Source organism: Babylonia areolata, chromosome 2 (genome assembly GCF_041734735.1).
Source record: "Babylonia areolata isolate BAREFJ2019XMU chromosome 2, ASM4173473v1, whole genome shotgun sequence".
NCBI classification, from domain to species: domain Eukaryota; kingdom Metazoa; phylum Mollusca; class Gastropoda; order Neogastropoda; family Buccinidae; genus Babylonia; species Babylonia areolata.
Window position 1 is genome coordinate 61,656,316 of NC_134877.1, and position 12,817 is coordinate 61,669,132.

At 40.4% G+C, this 12,817-nt stretch overlaps 2 protein-coding genes across 7 annotated transcripts in view; both read left to right on the forward strand.

Moving 5' to 3' along the window:
* Window positions 1–4,290, forward strand: part of LOC143275940 (uncharacterized) — a 66,070-nt gene extending 61,780 nt beyond the window's left edge. For all 5 annotated transcript variants that reach the window (XM_076580320.1, XM_076580289.1, XM_076580310.1 and 2 more), the window contains exons 8-11: window positions 1,573–1,623; window positions 2,218–2,326; window positions 3,487–3,582; window positions 4,153–4,290. In XM_076580320.1, the coding sequence (XP_076436435.1) occupies window positions 1,573–1,623; window positions 2,218–2,326; window positions 3,487–3,582; window positions 4,153–4,213 (317 nt within the window). In that variant the 3' untranslated portion in view covers window positions 4,214–4,290. The remainder of the gene's footprint in view (window positions 1–1,572; window positions 1,624–2,217; window positions 2,327–3,486; window positions 3,583–4,152) is intronic.
* A 4,831-nt stretch (window positions 4,291–9,121) lies between these two features.
* On the forward strand, window positions 9,122–12,486 carry LOC143275969 (t-SNARE domain-containing protein 1-like). Of its 2 annotated transcripts, none has more exons than XM_076580332.1 (4): window positions 9,122–9,485; window positions 10,469–10,546; window positions 11,270–11,341; window positions 11,772–12,486. In XM_076580332.1, the coding sequence occupies exons 1-4, from the start codon at window positions 9,122–9,124 to the stop codon at window positions 12,155–12,157; spliced, it is 900 nt and encodes a 299-aa protein (XP_076436447.1). In that variant the 3' UTR covers window positions 12,158–12,486. The 2 variants fall into 2 exon arrangements, with proteins under 2 accessions (XP_076436447.1, XP_076436454.1); XM_076580339.1 differs by having other exon boundaries at window positions 11,804–12,486.
* The last annotated feature ends 331 nt before the right edge of the window (window positions 12,487–12,817 follow it).

Consider the following 12,817-nt stretch of genomic DNA (forward strand, 5'->3'; position numbering starts at 1 on the left):
TCAGATTCATACATCATCAAACAGGATAAAACTGAACGCTTTTATAACTAAAGTTAGCAAAGATGTCAGATGCATATGTGGAGAACATATTTCTAGCAACAATGTAATATTTGAATGTCAGAATCTAAAATGTTTTTTGCCAGACTTCACCAAAAGTTCTTTTGAATGTGTTATTAACAATTCCAATATGTTATTTGTTATTGCAGAAGGTTTGCTGCGTAGTCCTATAGGACATTTGTTATAGTTGTTATAGTTGTTTGATGTTGGCGTTTATAACGTTTCCATTTTCCCTAGCGTTGTCTCTCCCTATTCACCCTCCACACATACACACACTTTTACTCATCCCCCTCCCACAACCCCTACCCCCGCGGTTTTTTTTCTCGTCTAATATCACTTCAAATGGAAATACGTTAAACTGAAGACAACAACAACAAAAACAACACACACACACACACACACACACACACACACACACACACACACACACCCCGTTTTTTTTGTTGTTTTTTTCCCAGAACGATGATAATGTTTAATGCAGTTGCTGTAGATTTTTGTTTCCCATAATTGTGGGGACAGGGCGTAAGCAAGCCACCCTTTTCACATTCCTTAGAGAAAAAAAAAGAAGTAAAAATACAAATTGTTGGACTTTTTTGTCAGAACTGTCTTCCTTCTTGACTGCCTGCTTGCATACATGTCTGCCTGTCAACCCACTTGCCTGCCTGTCTGACCAGTTGTCTGCCTGTCTGACCAATATTGCCTGCCTGCCGAAGACCCTGTTTGTCTGCCCGCCCGCCTCCCTGTCTATCTGTTATTCTCCTGCTTGCCTGTCTGTCTGTTTGTCTGCCCGCCCGTCTGCCTGCCAGTCTGTCTTTCTGCCTGTCTGTATTTCTGCCTGTCTGTATGTCTGTTTGCCTGCCCGTATGTCTTTCTGCCTGCCTACCTGCTGCCTGCCTGCCTGCCTGCCTGCCTGCCTGTCTGTCTGCCTGCCTGCCTGCCTGTCTTTCTGTCTGTCTTGCTGCCCGTCTGCCTGCCTGTCTTTCAGTCTATCTGCCTGTCTTGCTGCGTACTTGCTTACTTGCCTGCCAGTCTGCCAGTTTATCTACAATTCTCATTTCTATTCTATTTGTTTCTAGTTTATTTCATCTTTGTTTCTATTTCTTTTCTTTTTTTCCTTTCCTTTTTTTTTTTCTCAAGGCCTGACTAAGCGCGTTGGGTTACGCTGCTGGTAAGAGGCATCTGCTCAGCAGATGTGGTGCAACGTATATGGATTTGTCCGAACGCAGTGACGCCTCCTTGAGCTACTGATACTGATACTCTCATTTCTGTCTTTCTGTGAATGTCATGTTTGTCTACTGCTCATCATTCTGTCCTACTACCTGCTTGTTGTCTGCCTGCCTGCCTGTCTGATTCTCATGTATACATTTCTGTCTATGAGAATCTCATACATGTCTGTCTGTCGGTCTGTGTCCAGTCCCTTGGGGTGGTAACCATGTCTAGAACTTTTAGAGTGAGTGGACAGGTCACAGTCAGAGTGGCATTTAACCACAAACGCACTGGTCACTTGTGTTTCAGGACCGCAGCCGATAGAAACGTCAACCAACAGAGCGCCCTTAACTTCCGACGGTAAGTAGTGTGATGTTTTTCTCTCTGTGTGTGTGTGTGTGTGTGTGTGTGTGTGTGTGTGTGTGTGTGTGTGCGTGTGCATGCGTGCGTGTGTGTGTGTGTGTGTGTGTGTGAGAGACAGACAGACAGACAGACAGACTGAACTTTGTACTCGTTCACATTCTCGACTCAAGAAAATTGTTTTCGTTCTGATTTTCAAAGTAGAGTTTACATCGCTTTCGCTGGTACCCAGCCCTTTAAGACGTAAATTTTTTTTTACTTCCGCGTTGCTCGTGCAGTGGACAAGGGAGTGTGTGTGCGCGCACGCGTGTGTGTATATGAGTGTATACATGTGCCACTGCAGATCAGATGGATAAATATGAATGGTAGCTGAATTGGATCAACTAATTTCAAGTGTGCCCATGAGCTGCCATGCTGTGCTTTTCACCGTCATCATCATCATCATCATCATCATCATCTATTAAATCATGGTCATCGTTGTCGTCGCTGGCGATGAGCCAACGCCAACATAATCAATTTCCCATCTTTTGTAAACAACAACAACAATAACAACAACAGCAACAACATTTCAATGTGTGTTTCTGTGCAAACCAGAAACAGGGCGCTGCAACGCCAGTGACTGGAAGGACATTGTCTCTCCTGTTGCTGTTTTTCTGTTACTGGCAGTTCTGGTTTCCGTCCTACTACTGTACTACAACAAAAGGTGAGTGTTTCCTTTGGAAATGATTTAACTGTCTTTCTGCCTGTCTGCTGACTGGTTTTCAATTTCATAGTTATTTTCATTTTGACACTTTGACACACACACCCCTCCCCCTTATGTATACACAGGTGCACATATATGAACAGACGCATACACACAATATAAGATATGTATACATACATACATATATATATATATATATATATATATATATTTTTTTTTTTTTTTTTTTTTTTTTTTCACATTTCACCCTCATTTGCCCAGTTTCTCCCAACCCTCCATTCACTCACATCTCCCACCCCTTCTAACCGATAATACTGAAATGTATTCATTGATACTTTAACAAAATGTCTTCAATCACCGATATGTGTGACGGGACATTAAACAAAGATCCTCTCTCTCTCTATATATATATATACATGTGTGTGTGTTGTGTGTGTGTGTGTATGTGTGTGTGTGTGTGTGTGTGTGTGTGTGTGTGTGTGTGTGTGTAGAAAGAGTGATAAATCCTAGCTCTGATCAATGCTTTTGTTTTCCTTGAGGAGAAATAGCGTCAAAAACCGATCTTGGTTTAAGTTTCAACCTAAGAAAAAAAACAACAAAAAAAAAAACAAAAAAAAAACCCAAAACAAAACAAACTATTTTGCGCTGTTAGGAGGGGTAGGAATGGGGGTGTGGGATGTCTATTTTAAACAACCCTCATCCAACCGCATATATATGTAATGCTCATGTTATAGTATTCATTGAGTAGTTCATTCTATGACAATAAAAAGCAATTAAAAAAAATCAAACGTGTTGCGCTGTGTGTGTGTGTGTGTGTGTGTGTGTGTGTGTGTGTGTGTGTGTGTGTGTGTGTGTGTGTGTGTGTGTGTGTGTGTGACTCTGAATCATAAGACTGCTTATCTGTTGTGATTAGCAAATCAAAGAAATGATCTTTTTGGACACTAAACATATCTATTCACGTTTTAACAACACATAAATAAAATCAAAAGCAAGGAATGGGGAGCGCGCACGCACGCACGCACACACACACACACACACACACACACACACACACACACACACACACACATATGTATATATATATATATATATATATATATATATGATATAGATATAGATAGATAGATAGATATGACTTTTCTCTTATGCGTTCATGACAGCAAGATCCCGAAGTGGTACAGGAGCCAAAGACACTGTATATGCCGTTTGTTCACCCGCAGGAATAAACACATCCCAAATGGCACCTATGGCATGAAGTGAGTGTACGTCTTCCATTCTTGAAGGGGTGGAGGGGTGTGGTGTGGGGGTAGGGGACAGCTTAAGTTTGTTTGTTTTGTTTGCTTTTTGTCACTGTCAATGGTTTTTATTGCTGTTTAATTGCATCAGTATCTATCTGTTTTATGTGATATGGGACATGGTTTTTTATGTGGTCTCGACTGATTTTATTCATTATCTTTTTTAGATGAAAATCTCCACATTTTGTGGTCACACCCTCTTCAGTAAAGTCTAAAGCACTCAAAAATAATTTTCAAAACAAATGTAATAAAAAAAAATCAACCAACCGGCTTTATAAAATCGCTCATGGTTTGGAAGTATTGAAAAAGAAAATAATGTGACTGATTTTTCATAAATAGAATATGGGTAGGTTTTAAAATAATGTTTTTTTTTTCTCCTCCTTTCTTTCGAGGACTAAGTTAAATATAAAGCACTGACTGACTGCTTATTCTCTTAGCTTCAGAAAATTCGTCCATTCCTTCCTTCGGTGCTTCCTTTCGTCCTTCCTTCCTTCGTTTGTTCATTCTCATTATCTGACTTTCTCTCATCAGTGACTGTCAAAGAGGCGGGGTTACTGACGAGTCGACTGGTGAGGCAGAGTACGTTGTCTGAACGGAACAATGATGACAGGGAAAGCAGCACAGAAGACGACCCGACTGCAGACCGGCGACAGTGAGGCACAAAAGGGTATTTTGTACCCGGACGTGTTACAAATATATGGAAGGAAAATGTACAAATCATACAATTAAATGTACACAACTTGGAATCAATGTTTTGCTTTGTTTTTTTTCCACCTTCATTCATACACGCTCTGGTGTGCTTTCTGTGTGCATATTTGTCTCTTTCTCACTTCTCATTCGATCATTTGATGTTATTTGTAGATGGAGGTGTTTTTTTTTTTCCACGTGAATTCGTCTTGTTTCAAATTCTCGTTAAAAAATAACCTGTAAAGGAAAGACTGATTTGGTCTTTTTATAGATACTTACACACATTTTACCCACTAATATCATATTATTGATATACTCATAATTTCCTTTTAGATGTGGTGAATTTTCTATCCCAAACAGGATATCTGATGCTGACAGTTTCAAGTGGACACTTGTTTCTGTTAGTAGTTTTTGTTCAATATACTTCCAGAAGTTGTGTGTTACTGGGCAATCAAAAAAAAAAAAAGTGTTCAATGTAATCTACCAAATCTTTACAATAGGGACATTTATTGTTTTCTGCTACTTTCATTTTGTTTAGAAGGATATTGGTGGGGTAGATGTTGTATAAAATTTTCCAGTGTAGAACTCTTAATCTAGTTTCTGTTGTTATATCTCTCGCTACAGACCAGGTTGACCCAAGTGAGTGGATACCAAATTTTCTGAGCCAGAAGTACTATGCGTTGGGAACAGTTTTCTCTTTGTTTATGAGTGCATTTAAAAAAAAAATTGTTTTAGATTTGTGTTGTACAGGCTTACATCACATTTCTGTGTTTCATCCTCCTTTTCCCCTCTTTCTATCCATTGAAGCCATGCCTTTGGTATCGAATTTATCAATGCGTTATATTCAAAAACAACGCCTGCTTTGTTTTTACGCACTATATCCTGTATCTCTCTTAAAGACAACACTCTATTTTCCCTGAAATTGATTATGTCCTTTACTTGTTCAAGTCCTTTCTCATTCCAAGATTTGAGGAATAATAATTTGTTTTTATACTTTATCAAGGCGTTGTTAAACAGCAATTGGGAGTGAAAGTTTTTACTTTTGATGTCTGAAAGTGATTTTAACGGCCTGCTGTCAAGATACGAACTAACTACATCTTTCCAAAAATCGTTATCTATCATGTTCAAACCTATTAGATCTTTTGATCTACAATTTACGAGAAACACATTTTCTTTAACAAGTTTATCCATGTGCCATTTAGGGACCACATTCCAGTTTTCCTTGGCTGTCGCTCCAAACAGTTTTCCTGCCCATTGTAGGTGAAAACATTTTTGGAGCTGGATCGTTTATCATGTTCAGACCACCTTCTTCTACACTCGCTTCCATTACTTTTCTTTTTTACTTTCTCGAAAGCTTTCTTGTTACTGTGTTTTTTCTGCCACAGAAACTTATACAGAATTGAGTTTATTTTATTCAGAACCTCAGTTGGAAGGCCAATCGACTGCACAACGTAAATGAATTGACTGACAAAAAATTATTTTATCACGACTACTTTCCCTTGCATACGTAACTTACGTTTACTCCACTCTTTAATGATTTTGTTCACTCGATCAATCCTGCTTGTCCAGTTATCTTCAATGTCTTTGGCCATTCGGTTACTTTCGAAATGGATTCCTAATATCTTTATTCTATCTACTGTTGAGAATGGAAGATTTACCTCTCTTTTCTGTCTACCTAGTCTTAGTGCCTTTGTTTTATGTTCATTCAATTTCAGTCCAGAGAATCTTTCAAAAGAAGTAAAAATGTTAAACGCTCTATTCATGTCCTCTATATCTCTAAGAAACAAGGTTGTGTCATCTGCCAGTTGTTTTACTTTTAAATGCACATCCTCATTTCTCTCGGATCGGAGAGTTACAATTCCCACTATGGGACTGTTTCTTATTTTAATAGCTAATAATTCAACAGCTAACACGAATGCCAAAGGTGAAAATGGGCATCCTTGTCTAATACCACACAGCACGTCGAAAGGTTCAGATATCCAACCACCATGATTAACAGAACTTGTACAACCTTTAAATAAGACAGTAACCCATTTTTGAAAGACTGGTCCAAAACCAAAGACAGAAAAAGTATGTAACAAGAAACTTTTTGATATGGAGTCGAATGCTCTGGAGTAATCTACTGCTAATAAGTATCCCGCTTTCTTTGTTTTATTCAGATAATTAATAACGTCATCAATCGATCTGATAATTGTAGATATGTTTCTGCCCTTAATGTAGCCTGCTTGATCTTCATTAACTAAAGTGTGAACAACGGACGACAGCCTTTCTGCTAGTCTTTTTGCAAGTAGTTTGTAATCTGTATTGAGTAGGGTTATAGGTCTCCAATTATTTAGCTTATCTCTTTCTAGGTCTTTTCCTTTGTGTATCAAAGTTATAATTCCTTGCTTTTGAGAGTAAGAGAGTTCACCTTTATGAAAGGATTCTACGAAGGAATTTGTCACGATTCTGCCTATGTTACACCAAAATGTTTTAAAGAATTCTACTGTAATTCCATCACAGTCTGGGGCAGACCCGTTCTTCATTTTCGCAAGTGCATTGCTCGTTTCCTCTAAAGTGACAGGTCCCTCACACACAGCAGCATCCTTACCATTCAAACGAGGAAAATTTTCATCCGCCATAAATATATCAGTTGCTTCCCTTACATCTTCTTCTGCTGTTGTCTGACTATATAAGTTTTTAAAGTAAGACACCTGTTCAAGTAGTATTTCTCTTTGATCTGTTATAACTTCACCAGTTTCTTTACTAAGTCTTGTTATAATTTTCTTTTTGGGTTGAGCTTTTTCTAAATTACAAAAATATTTTGTGTTTCGTTCACCCTCCTCAATCCACTTAATTCTTGATCTAACTTGTGCCTCTCTCGCTTTTTCTAATAGCAATAATTCTAGATTTTGTTTTAATTTTAGAAATTGAGTCTGTTTGTTTTTGTTAGATGGATCGTTTACTAAGTCTTTCTCAACGTCTGAAATTTGTAGCTCTAATCTTTTCACGTTATTCCGTTCTTTACATGCTACATTTTTACCAAACTCACTGTACAAATTTCTGATTTCAATTTTGCAACATTCCCACTTTTTTATGTAGGAAATATTATCACTGACATCATAATTTAAATGATTATCTAGCAGTTCATTCATTAATTTGACAAACTCTGTGTTCTTAAGATAGCTATTATTTAATTTCCAGTATCCTGGCCCACGGGAAAAAATATTCTGATTAAGCTCTGTAACAACCGTTTTGTGGTCCGAGTTAGGGACTGTCCGATGCTCACAAGAAACACAACAATGTAGCATACTGTGTGATGTGAAACAATAATCGAGTCTTCTAGCTCTAAATGGATTTGTTCTGTGCCATGTGAAATCTTTACTATTAGGGTGTAATGTTCTCCAAAGATCAACTAGTTCTATTGCACTGACTGAATGCTTAAACGCTTTAACTTCTGATTCTCTATGAGGGAGACCTGCGGTATTATCAAGAGAGTTAATGAGAACACAATTCAAATCACCAAACATGAGAAAATGTCCGTCAATAAATTCGCTAAACTTTTCTTTGAGCATACTGAAGAATGCTATTTTATCAGATGATTCATTTGGAGCATACACATTGGCTAGCATAAATTCATAATTGTCATACGAGACTGAAACAACTAGTACTCTGTCTTCTGCTGTTTTCAAACTAACTTTACCTGGGAAATGCTTTGCTACTAAAATAAGTTCTCCCCTACTTCTATTTGTGCCTTCGTTAAAGAAAATAGTTCCACCCCACTGTTTCTCCCAAAATGGTATGTCTTTGGCTGTTACACGTGCTTCTTGTAAACAAATAATGTCAAACTTCTGCTCTCTTAAATAACGAAAGATTGAAATGCGTTTAAACTTATGTTTCAACCCTCTTACATTTAAAGATGAGATCAATGACTTGTCCATTGTGGGGGTAAATCAAAATTCATTTTATAGCCTATTGATGAGTACACACAAGATTAACATCGATAAAACATAACACGCAAAATCAAAATCAATCACTATTCAGTCTCATAGTCCGGGGACGAAAACCAAAACCGTCTTTGACACAGAGGACAGCAGCAACACATTACCGCTAGTTCTCGGCAGACACAGGCTCCGAGGCATGAACGGGGGGAACTGAACTACCTGATCGTCGGTCATTCCGTCGGCGATGCTTGTCGGTCCTGTCCCTAGGGCTGCGGAGATCCTGGGACCGCTGGCGCTTGGGAGTCTCGGACCTGCTGCGGTGCTGGTCGAAAGAGAAGAGGGTGGACTGACGACAGCACGGTCGACTTGTCACCCCGGTCACCAGCTTTGCTGCCAGAACTTCCAGCATCTTTTGTAGAAGAGTTGGATGCTGGAGATGTGGCTGTGGGAACAGGAGCTATCGCTGCATTCTGGATGTCCGAGTGCACCCCTCCGCCATCTCCCTGCTGCTGCTGGGCATGCCTCTTGTCTGCTGGGTTCACTGCAAACTGACAGGCTGTGTCACCTCTCTTATGTCCAGGTTGTTTACACTGTCGGCACACAACTTCTTTTGTGCACTGTGAGACATGATGGTTAGACTCCAGGGGTCTGATGTATGGACAGGGACAATTTTTGTCTCAGACTATTGCGAAGTCTGAGACTTCAAAGTCTGAGACTTCGGGAAGTCGGAAAATCGTATGTATGGACAGAGACTTCACCTCAGACAACGAAGTCTGAGACAATCGACAATTAGTCTGAGCCTACGAGGTCAAACTATTTTTAGACGGGGAATAACCGCTCCGAGTGAGTCATTTCCGGTTCAATGCGCACCGTGTTTTTGATCGTGAAAGATGGAGACGCTTTCCAAAAGATTAAAAAAACCCAATTTTACCGATAAAGAAATGGAAGTGATGATGGAGGAGATATCAGCTGAGGCAGCAATATTGATGTCTGCACTGGGGACAGCCGTCACAAACAAAAAAAAGCAACAGATTTGGATACAGATCACAGAGAAAGTGAACGCTGTCGGTGGAAATGCGAGATCTGCCGAGCAAGTAAGAAAAAGATGGAAGGATTTGAAAGCGAGCGTCATCAAGAAGAAGCAAGAAACAGCTAAAACTGGTGGAGGGCCGGCGCCACCTCCCCTGCCTTTTGAAGACTTGGTTTTGGGAGTTCTTGGTGCCAACACCAACCTGACCACAGGAGTACCAGGAAGTAAGTAACAATTTCATTAGTTCACTTTTCAACCTTAGACGTAACAGTCAATAATTTACATGTAAATGGTGGGCTGGGGAAAGGTGTTGCGTGATTTGGGGCAGAACGCGGGGGGGTGGGGGGGGGGGGGGTTGAGGTCAAAATGTTTACTCACGGCTCCCGATTTTTTGGCTTTATAGGGGGTTGCTTCACCCTCTGGGTTGACATTTTAAAGGGTTTTTTCACCCCCTGTCGGAGATTATAAAGGGTTGTGACTGGTGTGTAGTGTGTGCGTGTATGTGTGTGTGTGGTGCGCGTGCGTGCAAGTATCACTGTATATACAGTAGTGTGTGTGTGTGTGTGTGTGTGTGTTTGTGTGTGTGTGTGTGTGTGTGTGTGACTGTGTGAGTAACTCTCTGTTACACACTGACACAGCACTCGATACTTGAAACTGAAGTGAATATTTTTTTTTTCAATGTGCTATTGATTCCTTACAGTCAGCACAAAGAAAGAAATATATTGATAACATTTTACCGAACTTCTCTAATCCAGCCATGGTGATGCTCTTCGCTAAGCCGTTCTTCGTACAAGCTGAGCCAGTCAGCATGCCAAGCGCAATGCCGCGTGGTAGGCCTAGGCCTAACAGTGCCTGGCTGGCAGCCTGGCACGCACCACAGATCTATATTTAGATATACGTGGAGAGAGAGAGAGAGAGATCGGGCGTTGGACAAGGGCCGGGGGGATAGATTCGAAGTCTGCGCGAGAGAAGCGCAAGGCCCACTTAACTTCACCCTTTACGGTATGATTATAATACGTGTTCTCACCCCGCAATTCGTTTCATAAAGGGTGAAACTCACGCACAAGTTTCAGTTTTTAATACGTGATTCTACCTAATGTGTACGTGAAAACATACCGTTTCTACGTTATCGGGAGCCCTGTTTACTGTGTTACTGTGTGGGCGTGGTAGAACACTTCTAACATCTTGTGCATGATTCTGTTGACAGCTGATGAATGTGACACATGGACTGGTGCTTCAGCCTCTACCACCTTGGAAGGGTCACCAGGCTCCCAAGATATGTTTGGTATGTAACACAATAAACACTACTTTTCTTTGTAAAAAGAAAATTTCAAAAAAAACATACATACTTTATTATCATAACTAAAATTTATGTGATACCACATTTCACACACACACACGCGTGCGTACACACACAGACACAGAGACAGAACTCAGAACTCAAAACGTTTTTATTCAAGGATTAAGATTTTAGGCATTGCCTATTCTTCCAATCTGTCATTGCTAATCTACATCTATTACTAATAGCACACACATAAATGAAAGGAAAATGTTTTCATGCAGAAGTGTATACATAATGAAGAACCCCCCAACACACACACACACACACACACACACATCCGCGCACACACATGCATACACACACTGACGCTCGCGTGCGAGCGCATACACATACACACACACACACACACTGACAGCACCCCCCCTCGCCCCCCCCCCCCCCACACACACACACTAAGATTGACAGATGGTTAGGACAGTGATTCAGAAAGAGAGGGGGAGAGAGAGACAGAGAGAGAGACAGACCGAGAGAGAGAGAGAGAGAGAGAGAGAGAGAGAGAGAACTGCATGGCTGCAAACTTATTCTATTGCATTTTTTTAAACTAATTTTTAATTTCTGAATATTACATAATTATTTACCAAATTATGATACATGACAACGACCTAAATAATGCTCTGACCTAAATGATGCTCTGACCTAAATAATGCTCTGTCTGTATGCCTACAGTGCCCATTGCAGAATCCACAGCTGCTGGTGAAAGCCAAGTATTCCCAGTTGGAACAGTTTTTCAAACCTTAGGTAAAAGACTGACACTTTTGAAGTGGTTCTGAATGAAATAATTTGTAGAGAAGCAAAAGGGAAGATTGTTATAATTCATTGAAACATATTACATTACAAATACAAAGGTGCAAGGCGTATGAGTGTATGTGTGCGTGTTGGGGAGGGTATGTGTGTGTTTCAATTTGTCCAGTACCATTTACTAACATGGTATTGTTGAAAATGTTTGAGAGAAGAAAAATAATTGGAAATGAATTGAGAAAAAAATATTACACAGATATCATATACTCAGTCAAAAGACTGATCTCTCTCTCTCCCTCTCTCTCTTTCTCCCCCCCCTCTCTCTCTCTCCCCTCTCTCCCCCCTCTCTCTCTCTCCCCCTCTCCCCCCCTCTCTCTCACTGTCAACCATGAAAAAATGAAGAGTACATTGAAGTGCTTTGTCTTTGCAGATATAGCAGTTCCAACACCACACATTTTACAGCCAGCAAGTCAAGCCGGATCACCTCAGCCCAGTACATCAACAGCCAGTAGAAGAGAAAGGCCAGCCAGCACACCTCCACGTGTCGAATCCGCTCGTGGACAGGCTAAGACTGCCAGACGTAAACTACTGCATGGAGCTGAAAAAGATGAAGATTGCATCTGGGATAAGTATGTTGCAAGCCAAGTTGCAAAGAATGAGTTGCAAATGGTTTTGATGAAGGAAGCACTAGAGGAAACCAAACAGCGCAGGGAAATGCTTCCACTGCAGAAAAAAGCACTCGAGTTAAAGATTCAACTCCTCGAACAGGAGGTCAGTGAAGGTAAAAAAAAGCGTTCTTTCTCAGAATCGGAGTGAAATTATTGACCTTGATTTGACCTTGATCTTTATATGACACTGACCTCTCTATAACCCTGACATTGTCAGTGTCAGACTGTTATTCTAATTCAAGGTACCTTTTTTTTCCTATTTCTTTGCTTTGTGGTCTAGAAATCCGAATTTGATTTCCAGTCTCATCTTCTTTGAGCCATTGACCAAATCAGAAAGCTTGTATAACTTCCAGGCTTCATATATGTACATTTGAGACTGGTGTGTGTGTGTGAGTGTGTTCTTTGATCCATGTGCTTGTGTTTTTGTTTGCTTTATTTACTGACTTTAAGACAAGTCATCTTAATAAAATATTAAAACTGGAAAAGATTGTCTGTCTGTCTGTCTGTTTGTCTGTCTGTCTGTCTGTCTGTCTGTCTGTCTGTCTGTCTCTCTCTCTCTCTCTCTCTCTCTCTCTCTCTCTCTCTCTCCCACTCACTTGTTTGTGTGTGTATCACTTAGTACCTGTTTCAAAAATTTTCCTGAATAATCCTGTCTCGAACTGCTTTCCCAGCTGCTGTCCTTGCTCTTTCGTTGCCAATGTTGGGTTCGTCGTCTTCGTCAGCGCTGTCATCATTGCTGTCACTGGATGATGAATCAGAAGAATCACCCGCAGGTGGAGGCAGACGCAAGTGCCTTGCCTTGTTGTGC